The 22,134-nt window shown below is 40.9% G+C and overlaps 1 protein-coding gene across 1 annotated transcript in view; it reads right to left on the reverse strand.

Annotated features, from left to right (window-relative positions):
* Window positions 1–21,183, reverse strand: part of gfod1 (glucose-fructose oxidoreductase domain containing 1) — a 72,390-nt gene extending 51,207 nt beyond the window's left edge. The window contains exon 1 of the mRNA XM_028434859.1: window positions 20,455–21,183. Within this exon, the coding sequence (XP_028290660.1) occupies window positions 20,455–20,707 (253 nt within the window). The 5' untranslated portion in view covers window positions 20,708–21,183. The remainder of the gene's footprint in view (window positions 1–20,454) is intronic.
* Window positions 21,184–22,134: the final 951 nt, after the last annotated feature.

A 22,134-nucleotide genomic window follows, 5' to 3' on the forward strand; every position in this document is an offset into this window, starting at 1 on the left:
ATTCAATTAAAACTAGCATGTTGTCTCCAATCTGGCACAACCCCGACTTTAGAATAAAAAAAACACTGCTCTATCTGAAGACATGAGAAGAAAGTCTACTCACTCATCTCCAAGACCTCTTTAACCCCATCAATCTAACCCAAACATTCAATATGAATAAAATTTATTTTTTACAGTACTTACAAGTAACAGAAACAATCAAGAAAAACACTTCTGTAGATCCAGTTACCTTACAACCTCCAGAACTGGCTATATATATGAAGAAAATCTCAACAAAATGAAAAAAAAAACTCTCAAAAATATACAGAGCACTCTCGAACACAAACTCTAATCACTTACCAATCGCTAAATGGGAGGCTGAACTTTCAATCACCACCAACACCGATTTATGGACAGAAATTTGCTGTAATACTTTTAAGATGACAAAAAACACAAACCTACAGCTCATTCAATACAAAGTCCTCCACAGATCTCACATTACCCAACAGAAAATGTATAAAATGGGCTTCTCCCCAACAGACATCTGCTCTCAGTGCACCCAGGGAACTATTGATTCTTATTTACATGCCTTATGGCTCTGTTCGCCAGTTCAACAGTTTTGGTCTCTAATTACTAAAAAAAACATTTTGGACTGCAGGAATCCTCTCTCTCCAGATCTATGTCTGATAGGAGACCTGACAAAGCTTGATCTTCCAGTAAACCAATCACAATCCATCCTCGCGACACTCACCATAGCAAAAAAAACAATATTAGTGAATTGGAAAGATAAAAAATCCTTAAACATAAACCAATGGCAAAATCTCCTCAAAGAATATATTTCCATGTAAAAGATGTCAGCTCTCAGAAAAAATAAAATAACCTGCTATGAGGAGTGCTGGACTCCTTTTTTAACTGCATTTAATCTCGATTTCTTAGCCTAGTGATCTAGCCTGCAAGCAAACTGCCAGCATCACTCTTTACTAACACACTAATCAAACTGTAGACCTGGATCTCCCTGGGCTTGTGGGGTGGCCTGGGTGGCTTGTGGGCTGGCTTGGCTGGCCTGGGTGGCTTGGGTGCCTCTTCGCAGGCGTGCGTTCTTTCTGGATGTCCTCCAGACCCTGGGCTTTTTGATTTTGCTCTCCTGCCCCCTCCGTACACGTCTGGGAGGCTCATGGAGCTGGGGGCCTGCGTGTTTTTCTGCCGCTCCTTCCCCTTGCTCTCTGTCCCCCTGTCCCGTTCTCCCCTCCTCCTTTTCCATTGCTCTGGCGCCTGCTCTCCTGCTGGGTTGGGTGTTGGGGGGCGCCTGTCGGCCCGGGGTACTGAGGCTTTCACCTGGGGGGCGGGCGGGGCTGCATCGGGTGGTTTAGCTTGGGGGTGGGCCCGTTGGGGGGCCTGGGGTGGTGGGGTTTGTAGCTCCTGGCCGGGGGGTCTGGGGTGGGGGTGGCTATTGCTCAGGGGTGGCGCCTACATCCTGGGTGGTGGGGTGCTGCCGTGGGTTGCTCCGCCTGCGTGTCTGGGCGCCTCGGCTTTGTTCCCTTGAGCACACCATCGCCGTGGATATAGCTAGCGCGGTGCCCCCACCCCCCGCTTCCCCTTTGGCTCACTTGGGGGACCGCGTGGGCCGGTGTGCGGCGCATGACGGAGTTGTGCTGGGTGGGTGTGTGGGGGCGCGGCCTGTGGTTCTTGCCCTGGTGGATCCGCGTGGGGGGTGGTTGGTCTGTTGGTTGGGTGCGCCGGGCCCCGTGGGCGCTGTTCAGGGGCGGGGGGTTCTCCGGGGGTGTGTCTTTGGTTGGGGCATCTTGGGGCGCGTTCTCCTGCCGTCCACCCGGGAGCTGGCTGCAGTTTGGTGTGGCGCCGCGCTGCCTTTGGCGGGGTGGGGCAGGAGGCCTGGGGCCCGCTTTGGGCTGGCGTGCGGCGGGTGTGGTTGGTGCCTGGCTGTGTCTGGGGGGTGGGGGTGCCGCCCTTCCCCGTGGGGCCAAAGAGGTCTGGGGGGGTGCCGCGAGGTGGGTCTCCAGCCATGCTGCTCGGCGCGTCCCTGGGGTCCGCTGTGCCACGTGCCCGTCTGCGCCCTCTACCCTCTCCAGGTGGCCCGCTATGTGGACGGGCCGGGCTCGCACCAGACAGGCCTCCTAAAATGAACACCTCACTTCACTCCCAGATGGTCTGGCTCACTCACTTGGTGCACCACACACCCATACCCAACCCATGGGGGGCTGGATGGTGGGGCTGAGGGTGGAGGGTGCCGCGGCTGTGCTACTGAGTAGTGGCGCGGGGGCGGCATTTCCACCTCAAATTGCCCTACCAATCCCTCCAATTTTAACCGCATCTCAACACACCACCACCCGGAGGGTGCGACTACCACTTCCACCCTTCGGATCTATTTGCACCACATACACATATATTGCACCTCATACATTCACACAGGGGATACGGAAGTGCCTCTCCATTGGGGAATGGAGAAGCACCATAACAGGAAGGTGGGTAGGATCAAATATTTCGGCCTGTCAGGTGGGGGCCTGATCCCTCTGTTGATGGCTGGGCCACCGTGTAGAATGCAAATACATCAGGATGGTGCGGTCAGGCATGGTGGAGCGATGGGTCTCGGGAGGCCTGGGGGTGTGCTGCTGGGGGCTCTCTTCGCGGGGTCACTCTGGGCGGTGTCAGCCTGGCGGGGAGTGGGGGTGCCTCTTTCCTATGGGTGTGGCTTGGTCCTTGTCTCGTCTCCTGGTCGCCTTGGGGGCTGTCCTCGGTGTGTGCGGGCCCGGGGCGGCCCGCCTCGCCGGTGTGGGGGGTGGGCGCTCTGGGGGGTGCTGGTGTCTGTCTCGGGGTTAGGGCGGGGTTGCTTGGCGCTTCGAGATGATGCTGTTTGCTGTGGGGCGGCGCTAGCTGTTCCGGTGGTTGCGGTTGCCTGGTAGGTCTGTCCTGCTATCTGCGGATTGGTGGGTGACTGCTGTTCCGCACTGGGTGGGTGCCATTGGAGTGCCTCCCTCCTGCGGTGGTGGCTGCCGGTTGCTCACGCGCCGGTGGGTGGCATTGCCTTGTCGCTCGCGCTTTCCGGTGGGCGGCGGGGCCTGGACTACTGTCCTTGCACCATCCTGCTTGACTGTGGCTGGTGCGCCGGCTCCTCGGCCGGCTCCTCGGCTTCTAGGTGCCCCTCACCTAGGTGTAACACTGCCCTCTCTTTCTATATTCTCCCTTTAATAAAGTGTTTCTTACCCTTCCTTAGGGAGGGCTGGTGATGGTCACAATTATGCAATAAAATAATGCAATTTATTTAATTGCAATAACAAAAAAAAAAACAAAAAAAATGCATTGCTGTCTAAAAAAGATTGCACTTCTTGTAGTGTTGACCTTTGACAGTATGTGCAGACAAAAAAAAAAAAAAAAAAAAGATATGGATTTTGCTTCATATCACCAAGGCCTATAAGTATAGGCAAAGACAGTAATTCAATACCACTAGATCAGTGATCTACACTGGTATATAAGCAACGTCCGCTTCATAGAGACACTGTATGTGAAAACATGAAATCAAACCAGGAAGAACCATCTTTGACTGGAGGACTGACTCTCCTCTTGTCTAAACTCTGAAATATTTCCCCGTTTTTATAGATTGATTTAAAACAGTAATAGATGCTATTATTTGGTCAGTAAACTCCAAAGGATCTCTGGTGGATATTAAAGAGACAGCTGTTAAATCAGCTTCTGTCAGTCAGAACGGGCTCCAGATTGGATTCTGAATACTGCAGCTAAAGAACACTAATGCAACATCAATCGCCTCTTTTAGAAATACAAAATGTGGCTTAAGAAAGCCTTTCGGACCGTGGAGTACTTGAGGGTCTTATGCCGTCAAGTCCTTTCAATTAACTGACAGTGAAAGTGACCTGAGATGCCCGAGGTATGCGTCTGCCGTAGGATTGAGGTTAGAGAAGAGGAAAAACAATCAAAATGGAAGAAGAGATGCTGCAGAACAAGACCAACTGGTTTCCTGTAATGAGCCAAGAAGTTTTTGTGTATGCACTCGGGTCAAACCTGAACGATCTGTGAAATTTGATGTACTTGCCAGTGTTTTTTCACTTCTTTCAATCACTCACTACCATAGCTATTTGCAGCTTAATGGTCCCATTTGTTGGCTTTGCAAAAATCACAAAAATATCTACAGCATAGCCGTTGATGAGACCAACCCTTACCCCATGGGTCAGGGGTCTTCCATACCATTGCCTATTTTCCAGTGCAGCATTTCTATGACTTTGATACCAGGCAGTAGTGTTGTGGTGGTCAAGACCGGTCTTGGTCAAATTTTAAAGGTCTTGGTCTTGTCTCGGACTCTGAAGCATTTTTACTCGGTCTTGTCTCGGACTTGGGCTGCCCGACTCGGGATTTTCCGTCAAGACCGTTCGAGACCAGCACTAATTCCTGCTATTTTTAAACTTTTTTATTATGTGATAACACGGAGAAGAATGGGATAAAACAATATTTTATTCATTATTTAATCCACCCCGTATAATGACCACAACCTTCCTTAATGTGACTGAGTGACGTGTGTGACACCCTCATACGTGTGTGTCTACGGTGTCAGTTTGGACCGCGGAGCGCAAGGGAGATATGAACTAATCACCGGTAAAAATCCCTGTAAAACTCCAGAAAACAATCACCAGTAATAAATATTATCTCCCTGGTAAAGACAGTAGCTCTAACAACTGGTAAAATGATAAACTGATGATATTACAGCCTGTGAAGGCTGGATAGGGGACGCACTTACTCTGCTTCTGGGTCCTAGTGCCAGCCGAGCGGTGAAGCCTGTTCCGTTTACCGTGTTTACTGAGGTCAGTGTGTGTTTAATAAGTCCGTGTGAAAGTCCGCATGTTTATGCATCCGTCCATACACTCTTTTCATTATATCCATGTCTTTTAAGGCTTTATTACATAATGTCGGCTGTAGTCCGGGCCGCCGCCATCTTGGATTATGTCGTCACCAGCGCGTCATTGCCGCAGAGTTGCACGAGCATAGAATGAGTCAAATAACTGTAAAGAGGTCTTATATTAGTCTATTTTCTTTTTAAAGTGGTGTTTTTTTTTTGTGGCTTTAGACTCCAATTACATTTATGTATATAATATGTTCCCCACAATATAAACAGGTTCAAAATATAATTATTATTTATAGTTTCTGTTTCTACTGTATCCAGAATAATAATAATAATTCTCAACAAGAACAATTGGTTGATTTGTCACGTGACTGTTCCAGAGTTTGAGTTTGTTTTATTTAATTTCACATCTACCTGTAGCTCTGTTTTTTACACTGCTGACAACTTCTTTGTAGTTTTATTTCAGAAAGTTTCACTTTTACAGTTACAGTTGGAAACCTTTGTTAATTGAATATCCTAATTACATTACAGCAACCAAATTAAACTATATCAACTAAGTGAATTAATAAAAATAACCTGTGTAAAGGCTTTTTCAAACTAAAAAATTATCTTGTGAACTCTGTGACCTGTTGACCTGCACAACTGAAAGAATCAGAATCAAGAATCATTATTTCTTGGCAGAAATACTTTTAAACACTTGCTGTACATTCAGCTGACATAAAAATCTTGTTTTCAAATATGTAGAATAATTGTGAATTTATCAGTAGCAGTAGTAGTTTTAATATTTTAGTTAATTTTTTTCCAGGCACCTTTTTTGTCCGTCAAATGTATTTAAAATAAACTAAAATTAAAGAGAGAATGTTTTTTAACTGTCGAACCTTGTCATAATTTTATTTATTTATAGATTTTTTTAAATTGAAAAAAATAATGTTTATGGTCTTGACTCGGTCTCGGCTCCCGAAAGTCTTGGTCTTGTCTTGGTCCCGGTGCATTCTGGTCTCGAGCAAGTCTTGGTCTCGGATAGTGTGGTCTTGAACACAACACTACCAGGCAGTCACCAGTTTGGACAGGTGTGTCTAACTCCAAGCTTGCTACTTGTTGTGTATTAGGCTTGGGCGGTAATACGGTAGTACCGTATACTGCGGGTTCATAAAACTAGCAACAGTATTAGTTTCAATACCGTCATTTTAAAAAAATGCAATGCACTTACAGTATATAGGAGACAAGAATTACATTATAAATATAATTTATTTAATGCCTAAACATGATTCTATGTCCAAGGAGAGTTGAATGGGTTGTCGTCACGTGACAGCGCAGAGGCGAGAGACTCCGCTGAAGCGACTAGATTACATTCAAATCAATATAAATGATGCAACCTCAAGTTATCTTCCCTCAAGCGACTTGCGTGATTTGAGCGACTAGGTTAAGCGCAACCTCGCTCAAATTTGAAAAATTTTAACTTTTCAAGCGACTTCAAGCGACAAATCCCCCATCCTTTAGATAGTAGAGCCGAGGCAGCAGCCTCTCCTTCTCGCCGCGGTGAGACGGCTGCTGCTAGTCACTTAAAAATTAAAGCGGTTAACTTCTTGAATAAGCCTACATTCTGAGTGAACTCATCCTTTTCCCTAAGTTGATCATTTAAACCGTAAAAGCGGCGCTGTAAATTATAAGTGCTGTAAACATACGGCCAGAGTGAGAAGGAAAAGAAGCAATCAGTCCTCTCTCTCCACGTCACTCGGCTCTGTAGACAGACAAACAGACACGTTTAGTGTGAACTCAACCTGAGCCTTACGTCATATTTTTCAACTAGTCACAGTAATACTGTATACCGTGGTAAAATAGGGAAGAAGTTTGACGGAATCAAAATTTGGATACCGCCCAAGCCTATTGTGTATCTTAATGCCACAGGTGTAAAGAGTACTGACATATCCTACTCAAGTAGAATACGGTACTGTTACTTGAGTAAAAAGTTGCTCAATCAAATAGGACTTAAAGTTACTTTCACCCTACACGTTTATTTTTAATATATTTTGTTATGGTTTCCTTGCATAGAGTAAACATCTTAAGTATAAACTTAAAAAGTTAGGAGAGATCTTGCACAATTGGAACTGTATTTATTTTCCACAAAGAAATAGAATTTACACACTCCAGTACAGATAGGTGGTGATATTTTATTTTAAACTGTTTTTAAGTTGTCATTTACATGATCAATAAAAATCAAATTAAATCAAACATTATTCTATATAATTTTAACTGTATATAATTTAATACACTGTATTGTCTTCATTGAGAAGGTATTTTTTGGATCCAGGAGGACTTTAATCCAGGTGAGATGAGGTTAAATGGCTCCTTGTAGAGTAAAGATTGCAGACCCCTGATCAGGGGAAAAGGGTTAGGATAGCCCACTATAAGAGCTGAATTTAATTACATAGTATAAAGTGATGCAGATGCTAAGTTAGTAATGCTACTGCTAACTTATTTCAAGCACAGCATTTATGCAAAATTTAAAAAAAACAAACAATACATGTAACCTGTTGTTATGCTTTGCTGTTATTTAAAAAAATAATAAAACCTGAAAACATTTTGCAAATATCTCAAGTCATTGTCAATCTTTACTTCATACAAAACTACGGTACGCCAGTTCAGTCAACTATTCATCAGCATGCATGCTATGCTGTATTTCCTGTTTCACTTTGACATTTCCAACACAAGTTATCACTCAGCAGTTTCATTCTATGAAGTCTGGATGGTGTGTGATAAAATCGATGTACAATCTTATACTGTGTGAGCTAACCCCGAGCTTCTCGGACATATTTACCATATTCCACCACAATTTTATTCCATTCATCACATTCGATCTGATCTTCAAGATCCTTCTACTTCAAACTATTTTCAAGCCAAAACAACGGTTCATTCATTGCCATTTTCCAATTTTTCAAGCGTCACATATGTAACAACATGGTTTCTGCACACAGTATGCGCACACATCAACATGAGATATGTGACGTATCTCATGTTTCTCCACAATGAAATGGGTCTATTAATTTTCACTAAACGTTTATTGATTTTTGTTTTCTTTAATTAAATTGTAAAAAATATCCAACTCTAAATGAATAGATATATTCTTGACTCACACTCACACTAAAAACCCCTGCTATATGATATTTTCTCTCAACGGCTTTCCCTAATCAGATGTCATTACTGGCAATCAAACTTCCCAAAATCGTGCCAAACATGCTTAAGAGGGCTAATTGTGTTAACTATTGTTAATAATTTGACATTTCTCTGCTGCAGCAGTGGGCCAAAAGCTTGTGCTCGAGCACGCAAGATTCTGCGGTAGATTTAACGTCCATGCGTTTGCTAAAAATGCTAAACATTACACCACCTGATTTTATTGTGAAAAATACCGACGTCAGAAACATGCCATGACGGTTTGGTCTGTGTCAGACAGCAATTTCCATTTTAAGGCGGGCATACACTTTGCTATTTTTTCAATCGTTGTACTCAGCTCCACCTCAATTTCTGCGACTCAATTGCAGAGTCCAAATGTGCACAGCTCACAATTAATTTTCTCACACCATACGCCTCGATCTTGATTTTCAGAATTTCTACCACCGAGTGCCAGCCGTTTTAGAGCATTTTGACTGATTTTTAAAGACCCACAGAATATTTTGTACAATGACATCTGAATTCTGAAAAATTAAAGTCTCTAATTTCATCAGAAAAACTAATGTTGTTTTCTAGCTTGTTTCGTTCTTCTACAATCAGCAGTTGTTTCACAAATCACCAGTTTGTGACAAAAAGCATTTTTTTTTTTGCTTCAGTGACACCTCAACAAGTCTCTCCCCCGTCATTCTCCACACACTCAACTTCCTCCTCCTTCCGGATATACCATCGCCACACTCTCAATAGTCCACTTAGTTCCACACATGCTCTGGTCAAGTGCGCACTGCTGTGAGCTGGTGGGAACTTCAGCATCAACTCTCGTAGCGCCATTTTCTGTCTCATAAACCCCTTTCCTCTCCCTCTGAGCTCTGCCCGTCAATGGCACTGAGCGCTTGGATTTGAAATGACTAATTATCTCGTCTTATGGCACTGAGTTAATTAAATTGCAATTAGGTTTTTTGTCCAAATCATGCGGTCCTAATACGGACCGACACTCAATCTGACTGCTCACACTGACTTTTCACACGGATCTTCAATACATCACTGGAGCTGTGTGAAGTACCATCCTGCTTCAAAAGCTCCAGCATCATCCCAGTCCCAAAGAAACCTGCCATCACAGGACTTAATGACTATCGACCCATTGCCCTGACGTCCGTAGTGATGAAGTCCTTTGAGAGGCTGGTACTGAGCCACCTGAAGGACATCAAAGGACCCCTGCTGGACACCCTGCAGTTTGCCTATCGGGCAAACAGGTCTGTCGAGGATGCAGTCAACATGGGTCTGAACTACATCCTGCATCACCTCGACTCCCCAGGGACCTACGCTAGGATCCTGTTTGTGGATTTCAGCTCTGCGTTCAACACCATCATCCCGGACATCCTTCACCAGAAACTCACCCAGCTCACAGTGCCGGCCTCCACCTGTCAGTGGATCACCAACTTCCTGACTGACAGGAAGCAGCAAGTAAGGCTGGGAGGCATCACATCCAGCACCCGGTCACTCAGCACTGGCGCCCCTCAGGGGTGTGTTCTCTCCCCACTGCTATTCTCCCTCTACACCAATGACAGAGGGGGACCCCTCTGTGAAACTCCTGAAGTTTGCAGACGACACCACCGTCATCGGTCTCATCAGGGACGAGGAAGAGTCTGCCGTCAGACGGGAGGTGGAACAGCTGGCTCTCTGGTGCAGTCAGAACCATCTGGAACTGAACCCGCTCAAGACTGTGGAGATGACAGTGGACTTCAGAAGAAATCCCCCCCACTCACCCCCCTTACCATTCTGAATAGCAAAGTGGCTACCGTGGACTCCTTCAGGTTCCTGGGATCCACAATCTCACAGGACCTGAAGTGGACCTCCCACATAGACACAACCAGGAAAAAGGCACAGCAGAGGATGTACTTCCTGCGTCAGCTGAGGAAGTTCAACCTGCCCCAGGAGCTGCTGATCATGTTCTACACCTCCATCATTCAGTCTGTTCTGTACACCTCCATCACTGTCTGGTTTGGATCTACAATAGGGATGTAACGATTAATCGTAAGGCAGTTAAAAATCGATTCATAGGTACCACGGTTCACATCGATGCTCTGAAAATTGAATCGCAGTACTTTTTTTAACCAGCAGAGGGCGCTATATATTAATCCTTCCAGAAGCGGACGTGACGGGCGGAATCTGCTACTATTTTCTTTCTGGCCGCCATTTACTGTTAAACATGCTCATAAATAATTCTTTACTCCTTTAGCACCAAAAGTATATCTGTAATATCACGTGAATATCTGTAAAAGTCATGTCTTTCTATTAACTCTGTCTGCTAGCATAGCTTCTCTTCTTCACTGGTGGAATAACTGCATGCCAACCGACTACTGGCTTACCAGTGCCCTCTGCTGGTCTAAACAAATATCTGACGTAAATACAGTAAAATGACTTTTTTTTTTTTTTTTTTTTTAAAGTCCAATTGTTAAGGCACAAAATACATTTTCAGTGGCACTTTTAAAAAGAAAAAGAACTATTACGCAGTTTTGAATTGTTTATTATAGAACCAGAATTTAAATTAATAGGCTTCTTCATTTGTATTATTCCTTTATTTATTTCATTCAAGATTTATTTTTAGTTAAATTGCATCATTTTGAATAGTTTATCAAGGGATTCTTTTGACAATGAAAAATAAAAGGAAAATAGTATAGTATTTTCCCCAAAAAAATAAAGGAATATTTTTCAGTCATTTGTCAACATTCCCATATTGTAAAATAAATCGTGAGAAAATCGTATCGTGAACCCAGAATCGTGAATCGAATCGTATCGGGAGTTGAGTGAATCGTTACATCCCTAATCTACAACCAAACTAGACAGACACAGACTACAAAGAATAATCAGGACTGCAGAAAAGATCATTGGTGTTGATCTGCCCTCCATCCAAGACTTATATCTGTCCAGGGTCAGGAAACGGGCAGGTAGCATCACTGCAGACCCCTCTCACCCTGCACACAATCTGTTCAAACTCCTCCCCTCCGGCAGAAGCTACAGATCACTGTACGCCAAAACTACCCGCCATAAAAACAGTTTCTTCCCCCAGGCTGTCACTCTGATCAACACTAAACAGTCATAGAGTGTCAGACCTGTTACTGTGAAATAACCTGGAACTAAACATATCAACCCTGGAACATCCTGTCACTGTGAAATGTTCATGGACATAATTTTTTCATTTAAATGTTCACCTGCACTACTCATCAATGCACTACTGCACTATTATCTTATTATTATTATAATTATTGTATTTTTATTTTATTTCATTATTATTATTATTATTATTATTATTATTATTATCATTATTATTATCATTATTATTATTATTATTATTATTATTATCTGTTATTCTTATTTAGTTTGCACATATTAGTCTAACTACTCTTATATTTATGTTTATACTTCTTCTTATTTATTTATTTATTTATTTTTCTTTACTTTTTTTATTTTTCTTTATTCTAGTTGATTGTTATTATTTAACGTTACACTACCTGAGAGAGCACAGGTCACCATAAGAAATTCCTTGTGTGTATTCATACACCCCTGGCCAATAAAAGTTGATTCTGTACATCCGACACGTCAGGTCTTGTTTCCGGAAATGTAAAGTACAAATTAGAAGAAGAAGAAGCATCGCCATTAAAACAGAAAAACACGGAAGTGGATAGACACTCACGAATTTGTACACTTTATAATACCGTGTCAAATTACATACAATTTTGCACAATAATTTATCTTTCCTTCTCTTTGCTGACCCATTTACTGGGAAAAGTTGCATGTAAAAGCATTATATTTTCCAAGAACATGTACATGTATGTAAGGACATAATTGATTTATATTGCAATTGCCACTTGATTTCTTTAAAATAATAATAGATTAAGGAAGTGAATTCTGAAATTTCCCTCAGTTTTCCACAATCATGTAAAATTGAAGGCCTTACTAAGCATTCATGTGCAGTTTTCCCATTGAAATTATTTGTCACCACATTAGTGTGAGTGCCAAGCCAGTATAAAGCCTACAAAGCTTTAATAAAATAAAAGATGCCCTTAAGGTTAATAATGCAATCATCTTAAACCCGGAAACAACTTTGTATCAAACAAATACAGGCGACAGACAAATACAGGCAGACAAACAGACGTGAAAAACCAAAGTTCACATTCCTCTATGAGCAGGCAGCAGGTGACGTTCACAATGAGGACACTACATGCCAGCAGATCACTATCATCTCACTACGGAAGAGGCCAGTGTTGCTGAGTCACACAGCAGTAACCAATCAGTGGCTGCACAACAGAGCAATCATTACGCAACATCTGTTGAGGCATCCTAACTGATCACCCCTCCCTCGATTGTGACCCTACAAAACATACTAAAAGAAGCGTGATAGAGCAGGGAGCTCATATGACCCTGGTTTGGACTTGGATTCTTTCTTTAAATTGTATGCACAACACTGACATGCAGTACTACACACAGTTGGACCAGGTAAGGAAGTCTGTGGGAGCCAAGTCTAACACACACTGTGCTGAGGGCTCAGAAGTGAACAGTACGAAATCAGACCACAGACAGACAAACTACTATCCAAGAAAGGACAGACTTGGGATTTTGAGATCCTAGTGATTAGCATAGTAGGTCTTCTGTGGGGCCTGATGAAGAGCTTGTGTTGCCAAAGTCAGCCGATTAAAATCATGTGATTGGTCCAAGGCTTTACTGGAGCCAATTGGGTGTTTGTTAGAGGTGGGACACTATGCAAAGCTCATGCCTACCATAGCAAATCCAGCATGCCCAAATTAACACTGTCAGATTTGATTTCAACACTTTTAAAGTGTCTATATGGGTCCACACCAGAGTTTTAATTTAACTCTTTTTGGAGAGTTGGTACCTTAACTCTAATTAAGTGTCAAATACTAAATCTGTCTGGAGTTAATAATTTAACACTTAGTAACACTCAGTGTTAGAGTAAATATTAACTCTCCAAGAGTTTTTTTTTTTTTTTTCTTTTAACAACATAAGAGTTATTTGTAAATAATACTAAAAAAGGTATAAATTCAGTTTTTAACTTTTAGAAATTCCTTGAGAAATAAAAAATTAAGAGGCAATGATTTTCTGAAATACATTTGTTTCAAAACATGCATCACAATTATAAAACAATTTCTAAAACATGTAACAATGTACATGCTCTCACTTTCATTAGAATATTGCTTATCAAAGGGTCTGACATATGTGAGCTGGCCAATGCAAATAACAAAATTTTCATTATTATTATTTTTTCAATACATTATGCATGGAAGTGTTGATCAGGATCAGTACACCCTCTGTGAAGAGTTGAGACTGAAAGCTGAATTTGTCCATAACTGAAAGAAATTAAGGGAATTAAAATGTCATTAACTATTAAAACCACCAATTCAAGTTGTTCACTCATAGGAAATTAGTCTATACCAATTTAAATTGCACATAAATACAAACCCTCCTGAAGAAACTGGAGGAAATGGAAGCATTCATCCCTTTGTGGAACTTTAATGTACTTCTGCACTCCCCCATATTCCACTTTTGCATCTCCTGCGTGGAGATTAAACCAGAAGTTGTGTAAGCCCAATCATTTTACAAGAAGACAACTGTAGATACTATTGTCCATCTTTAAAGGCAATTTTATACTCAAAAGTAAATAACATTTATTTATATAGCGCTTTTTGCAGATAAAAATCACAAAGTGCTTTACAATAACAGAGAACAGAACTTGTTTGTTAAATTTGTGCTTTCTTAATCAACGCATACAGACAATAGTTAGTACCGAAATAAATACAAAACCTCAACCTTTTTTATTTTTACTTAAACCATGTGCACAAAGCTCTGAAGGGATCTAAATGTTAATGTAGAACCCAATCAGAACATCAGTCTTCAAATCATGGCATAGCTGTATGTTAACCTTTTACGATCTGAAAATTGCTTTCGGTGTACAGTCGTCCCTCGCTATTTTGCGGATTTTTTTACAGTGCAATTCTGCATTCTTTGTTTTTTACAGTGTATGAACGTGCATTGTGTCCTGCATCCTAATTGGCTAATGCTGTGTTCACCCACCAGCGACACATTCAACTCACTGAATTTCACTGTCTGTTGTAGTGAGGAGCTGTGCTCCTTTTTCTCCTCTCATAAACCACCAGTGAAAAAAGCCGGTATGATTAGCGGCTAATGCTATGCTAGCTCAGTGCTACAGAGAGAAATTTTACCTGCTACCACCACCTCCTCGCTGATTCTACTCCACACCTAATCCTTCCTAGTCCGGTCCCGGTTATAAAGGCCGTGTCATACAGCTCCAGGTGGTCACACATAGCTTCTACTCTATGGTTGAATGGGTGAACAGACCGGTGTCCGTGTTGACGTGACGTCGTCGTCAACAAAGACTCTGATTGAGTTCTGCATCAATGTCTGATCACTAGCAGTGTGACTCTGAAGTGCTGTATGTTTTAAAACAGGTTTATGTTTTAAAATCTACGAAGGTTTGAACTTTGAGAGTGTTTAAACAAGAGAGAAATGTGGTTTTACAGCCTTAAAACATGTATAAAAATAGTAAAAAAATAAAGCAGACTACTTTGCGGATTTCGCGTATTGTGGGTTTTTTTTAGAACGTAACCCCCGCGATAAACGAGGGACTACTGTATTTAAATTGGCCAAATATGTGAATGTTCACCTGCACGGTTTTTTAAAACTATAGTTTTGCCTGCAAACAATGAACTTCGGCGTGCTAAACCAGATTTTTCTGCCAAATCACTGAGCAATGTGGCTAATGCCTGTCACACAGGTTGGTCTCAGCCCAAAATAATAATGACAAATAAAAATATTTCAAATTAAAATGACAAACACCTCAGTCATGTGGAAAGCAAATTGTTCTGAATGGTCACTTCGGTGAGAGCCTGTGATGCTGGGGGCATAGTCAGTGAATTTACTCTTTTAGTGTTATAACCACTGTGGGAGTTTAGAGTTAAAAAGTCAAGAGTTATTGTTTCCATTGTAACACCTCCAGATTTGATATAGAAACACTCTGTTTTAACACTCAATTTTCACTACTAATATTATACACCCCAGAGTTACATAAAAATAATGTGACTCTATTAGAGTAAAATTAACTCTGCTTTTGTAGAAAGTCTACCAACATCAAAAATTTAACACTTTTGAATTTGCTTAATAATAATGAAAGAAACTTTTTTTTTTTTTAATTAAAAGTGAAAAATTTTGCAACTTTGAACATCAAACTAGAACAGTCTAAACACTTTTTAAACACCATTTAGCATATCTACATTTTTTGTCTGAAATTCATAGCTTTGGGCCGTGTCATAAATGTTATACTAACGTACTACTCAGACTAAATTTGATGTCAAAATTAGCATGTAGTGCATTCACATCTATACTATAATGACAGAAACGTCTGTGTGCGTGCATAGCAAATATCTCCCCGACGCGGTGCCTGTTCGACCTGAAACTTTGTCGACGGGTTCCAAATACCCCAAGTGTGTGTATCTGTTATTTTGGAGTAATTTGGTCATTTCAAAATGTTTATTTTAATTTTATTTCACTTCTGGACGGCTCAGAAGTGAAACCTATTCAGCTTTTGACCGCAGAGTGTGAGGGGGCGCTAGCGCACCATCTATATCTATTTCACTGCACTCACGAGCAAGAGTCACGTGTGCAGCCAGAGCCAGTCGCTGCGCACACAGCCAAGCAGACACGGACTGTAAACACACGAATGAGAGAGAGGGAGATAGTTTAGACCGAGACACGGGAGACAGCCAAATTGTACATAATACTTTAATTTACTTACTCACTCATGTAGTTTGGAGCTTTACGTTTTGTTTTGCGCAGTTTTGTTACTTTTGTGATTGGCGCTACAACGTCAGTGGAGTTTTGTTATCAGCGTCTCAAACATTTCACAGGAACACACACACAAGGTAATTATTTATAATAAAAATATACTAAATGAGTAAAATAAAACACAAAACTAAACAATATTTATACAAAAAGTACACAAAATGACTCCAGAATCACTATAATGGCAACCAAAAACAGTTATACAAAAAATGCACAAAAAGACAACTGAAAGATAAAAAAAACACACATAATGACTCCAAAAAACATACATTACAGAAAAATACACCAAACAACAGAACTATAAAAATGTCTCAAAATACACAAAACTAAATATTTATACAAAAAATACACAAAATCACAGAATCACACTACAATGGCAACAAAAACTATAATTATACAAAAACACAACAGAAAGATACAAAAATACACATAATGACTCCAAAAAACATACATTACAAAAAAAATATGAAATTGAGTAAAAAAAAACCAAACACATTTATACAAAAATGCACAAAACAACAACAGAAAGATACACAAATACACATAATGACTCCAAAAAACATACATTACAGAAAAATACACCAAACAAAAAAATATAAAAGTGAGTAAAAAAAAAAACTACAAACACAATTATCATGTTCATGTTCCATAGAATTAAACCAGGGAAATCACACACACTGTTTTATTTTGCACCCGCAAATAAACCCCTTTATAACACTACAGAGTACAGAGTATGTACACCTTTGTACATCCAACCTTCAAACATACACTCATTTGGCCATAATTAACTCTACTTATGCTCCCACATGAATGCATACTTCTGACAGGCACTGTACTATTTAGATAGTATGAAAAGATTGAGTAAGCGAGAATTACCTGCATGTATACTATATTGAGACATTTTTTTAAGTGTGCATGGTGGGCACACTAGTCATACTTTATTGCCCCATGATGCATTGCGAGCACAACGTAAAATCGTCCTGGAACTAGGTCATCGCAATTTTGGTTGCCACAATTAAATTAACCTGATTGCTGGCAATATTTACATTTAAAATACAGGCTCTGCACTCTGTAACAGTATTTATTATGTTGGCCTTTGGTATATTTTAAATTCTCAGGTAAATTATTTATTTAATTTTTTAGCACAATTTTATTTTAAAGCTTAACGGTATAGAGGATGAATTTCCCGAAGTTTAAAAAAGAAACGCCCTCTGTACATGCGCAACAATCTACCTGCTTCCAAGAGGGAATGCCTACGTGTGCAAGAGAGCGTGCACGAGTCCAGTTTTTCTCGTGCACAGCTCTGTTCACAAGTTATAGTCGGCATCGCTCATACAAGCTGGTGCTTCAGCTTACCTTGCACTTTTCCCATGATGTCAGACTTGCCACCGGTAAGTGAATGTCCATTTTCAAAGGACCCAATGCGTACCGAGCGTGTACGACAACCTTGCGTAATTATATCATCAGAATGATTGACAATTAGGAGGACCAATAGTTAAGATGATCCACCCAGAAGTTGAAGTCAAAATAACATTGTCCATAAAACCTTTAATTTTGCACTATAAACAGTAGACATATTGTTTGTTCAAAAATTGTGTAAAAACAGATTTTTACCTAACATTATAAATAATTGTGGTTACAATATTGATTAAAAAAAAAATAATCGTGATTATCATTGTGGCCATAACCGTGCACTTGTGCAGCCCTACCTGGGACTGGCTTCAAGCTAAATATCAAACATCCCGTTTTAAAAACGGGATCCTTGCATTCATTTTTAACATAGGGTTCTTGTTTGGAAGTTAACTGGAAGTTTTGTTAGTATCGCAATGACAGGTCTCCGATACTCTATGAAATGTCGGCATGAATTGTGTTTCCACGAGTTTTATGGATCAAATGACCAAAAGTTGATATTCTATTTTGGGGTGCCGGACTCCAGCCCTTGAGGGCCGGATTCCTGAGACTTAGATGTCTCCCTACTCTGACACACCGGAATCAACCGACTGGTTAGTTATCATGTTTTTGCAGAGCTTGATGACAACACATTGGTTTCAACGAGGTGTGTTGGAGCAGGGAGACATTTTAAAGTCTCAGGAATCCGGCCCTCGAGAATTGGAGTCCGGCACCCCTGTTCTATTTGGTCACTTTCTCGCTTAAAATGCTTTCAGAACTTTCAAAGGTGAATAATCAACTGAGATACGGTATTTAGCCTCAGTGTGCTTCCGTTTTTTGTCCTAGGTTCCAAATGCATCTTGGGAAACTTGGAAGTATGCTTCAGTGGGAACGGTCTTCATCCTAATCATACTTATGGTATATAGTAGTAGCCAGTACATACTCATTGAGTTTGTAGTGTGTGGTACGGAGTGTGCCATTCCAAACATAGCCCAAGACATTTCCTAGCATTATACTTAAAAAGTGTTACTGTCACATTAGAAAACAACCAACAAAGGAATGCTGCTATAAGGAGGTTTGGAGCTCAACGTACGTTCAAAGTGCAATTAGACTTTGTCAAAACTTTAGAAATATCACTTATTTTGCAAAAAATTTAATGGAAATACAGCTATTGAGAGCTTTGGGCATTGCCTATGTCTCCTGCAGTTGAAGAGACATGTTTACTGGGAACAGATGTAGCAGGGACCATTGGCAATATATTGTGCAATATCTTGTTGCACGATATATTGTCCCACCCTTAGGGTGGTCATGTTTGTGCTTATGGGATGAGGTTAAAGTTCTGCTCATTTACATCGAATCAGAGTCAGTTGCAAGTTGATAATGGTGCAACAATTATTCGACATTGTCGACAAAAATCGATAACAGAATTAGTCACTTATTTGTCGACAATTGTGGGTTACGTCATCACCGTCTTCTTCAAGCTTGGAGCTGGACTTAATTTTTCATGAGGAGTGCCTTATCACACCGTCTAAATATCTGTGCACCTTACGGACGTGATTAGAGGAAGATATATCATCAAAAACATTCCCACTGGTAAGAATATGTGCCTGTTACCAGGACCTCGGCACTGTCGACGACGCTTACACACGTAGCTATGCTCGTCACATAGTCTACCAGAAGCTGTAACAAGCAGCGACACATCACGCACCGCTACTTTGTTGAGACCAGACACCCAACAAAGTGAACTAGTCCAAGTTCCTCCATCAGATCAATCCAAAGTTCCCACAATCACGATGACAGAAGAACCTGCAGCAACACTTATCAAGTGGAAAGAGGACTAAAGCTAACTAAGCTAAATAAGACTGGGCTAAGAGCTAAAGCTAACCACTTAATGAAAAGAAGATACTAGTAAAAAGTACACATCTTACTGTCATTAAAACACAAAGGGCCACAGATGTATTAATGGTCAGATTTAACACTTTTACGGAGAGATAAAAGCTATCATGTCACACGTCATGTGAAATAAATTTTGGCATAAAACTATCGTCACTATTCATCTGTCCCAACTTGTGAAACGCAATATTTTTAATTATATTTCATGTGTTCAGAGACAAAGCTGGTCCCATTAGACAGTAATGTAAATATTGTGATTATTACACCAGAATGTCTAATGCTGTCAGTATATTATGATTAAATCATCAAGCCTGATCTGGTGTAATCATAGTAAATCAGTGATATATTTACCAACCATAACTTTATGTAACTCATTATCAGACATAAAATAAACTACATTCAGCAGCAGTGGCTTATTATAAACAGTAAAAACATTATTGCAGTTATTTTTGCTTTTTGTGTGCATTTTTTTTTTTCAATAGAAAATAATTTAATTATTAATGAGGAAATAAATTAAATACAACAACACTAATGGAGTGACCCATGTGCACAAACAGGTTTCATAAAATATCAGCCCATGAGCTCTTTGAGTCAGCAGCTATTGTAGCTTTTTTAATGTGTAAATGTTGTTAGTGAAGCACGTTTTCGTGTTGATTTATTCAATTTATTTGTGTATGTAAGGAACCTGTTTACACTTTAAGTTGGGAATTGTTTTATTTATTTATTGTTTTTATTTGTTGTAATTTGACCCAAGCCAAATTTAAAAGATTGTAGCATAGAGCAAATAATGATATGATTTGTCATCCGATTAGTCAGGTAATCGTTTCAATAATCAATGACTAGTCGACTATTAAAATAGTAGTTAGTTGCAGCCCTACAAGCTGAGCTCAAGAGCAAAAATGTAGGTAGACACTAGTACAGCCACTTTCCCCCAACACACCTCCTGGTTAAGGATTGAGAATAGGATGGATTGTTTCAGATTAAAAGTAGAGCAGCTCCTGTTTAGTGAGCATATTACTGATCTGTTATTTGACAGAGGAGTCAGCATGACAGGAAACACAGTTCACAATAGGAATGTTTGATGGTTTAATATGGACAAAATTATTTCGGAAGATTAATTGTGAGAACCCCTGAAAAAATAGCAGATGAAGCTGGTGTCAAACGACACCCCCGTCGTTCTCTGACTATTGAACCCACATTTAATGCTGCACTTTACGCGTTAGAACCCCATTACATTCATCAGGCGTGTGCGTGTGTGTGCGTGTGCGGCCGCACTGAAGAAAACTCACCAAGCGTCTTCACCGCAATCTGCCGCGTCAGAGGCGGCGGCAAATTGATGCAGACCAAGTCCACGTCCTGGTGCAGGAGCACATCGTCGATGCGGTTGGTGTAAAACGGGACGTCCATCTCCGCGGCCAGCTCCTCTGCTTCTTCTTGCGTGCGGCCCCACAGCGCTTTGACCGAGAAACCCTCATTCTTCAGAAGCGGGATGATGACCCGGGCGGTCAGGCTAGTGCCGAACACACCGACACCGGGAAGCATTGCGCGGCTGTAGTCCTCCCCTCACCTCGCTCGGTTTCGTCGGCTCTGTGAGCAGCTGCAGCGGGCTGTCAGGTGGGCCATCCACCTGCAGTTACACCGCATACACCGTGCTCTGACATGCACACTCAGCGGTCCTCTTTAATAAATAAACCACATGAATTTACGTAGAAGGCAAAAACAGTGTTTGCCGCGTTGAATTTAAAGACAGCACCACTGCGGAAATCAGACCGTTCACGTCTGACAGCGAGCCGCGCACTGACGGCACAGACCAGGGGAGGGCATGGCGATCGTGTGGCTCCTTTCAGTGCGGCATGAGCAGGGCTCACCTTCAGCCACAGCGAGGCAGGCGGAAGTGCGTGCGCTCCGCAGCGGCTGTGGGTCGAATCAGCACCGACACTTTCGGCCCGCGGCTCTTTGGCTGTGGCTGCTGCAGAACACAGAGACACTGCTGCAGACTGTGGTGCAATGGCTGCTCGTCAAGCTCACTGTGCTCACGCACAGCGGAAATGGAAGCTTCATATATCAAAATAAACACCTCACAACAGCGGCTGGGCATGACACAACCGAAATGTATATAACCAATAAACTTTTTTTTTTTTTTTTTTTTTTTTTAAATCAAACACAAGCATTTTTTTTTTGGTTTTTATATGTAACCACTAATAAAATCCAAGATATTCTGTGTAACCTACCGTGTCGTTTATTGGCTTTATAGCAGTAAGTATTCAGATGCATGGGGATTTGAAACCACCAGGGGGCACAAACAAGTAAACAAACGGCTTTTGTTTTTTATCTCGTCGACAAAACACAATTCTTAATTTTCTATTGCTATATGTATGGCTTACTTTAAAATGTACCTAAATGCAGCAGAGACCCAGCACTAGTCACTGTACATTAAGCCAAGAATGTAAAAATAAATTCAAATAATCAAACAAAACTTATAACTAGTACAGTGGCTGTCAGAAGTATGCATTCACGTGAGAGCATAAGTAGAGTTGTCAGTTATGTCCAAATGAGTGTGTTTAAAGGTTGGAGGTACAAAGAGGTGTACATACTCTGTACTCTGTAGTGTTATGAAGGGGTTTATTTGCAGGAGCAAAGTAAAATAGTGTGTGCGATATTCCCAGTTTAATTTTATGGGACATGCACATGACAAATTATTTTTTTTTACTTATTTTTGTATTTTTTTCATTGGGTGTGTTTTTCTGTAATGTATGAGTCATTATGTGTATTTTGTTTCTTTCTGTTGTCTTTTTGTATAATTATTGTTTAAAGTTGCCATTTCAGTGTGATTCTGGAGTCATTTTGTGTATTTTTGTAGCTTTTTTGGTGTAGTTTTGTGCATTTCTGTTGTCATCTTGTGTATTTTTGTATACATATTTAGTTTTTTACTGATTTTCATATTTTTGTTGTCATTTGGTATACTTTTT

The sequence above is a fragment of the Gouania willdenowi genome, chromosome 20 (genome assembly GCF_900634775.1).
Source record: "Gouania willdenowi chromosome 20, fGouWil2.1, whole genome shotgun sequence".
Lineage (NCBI taxonomy): Eukaryota > Metazoa > Chordata > Actinopteri > Blenniiformes > Gobiesocidae > Gouania > Gouania willdenowi.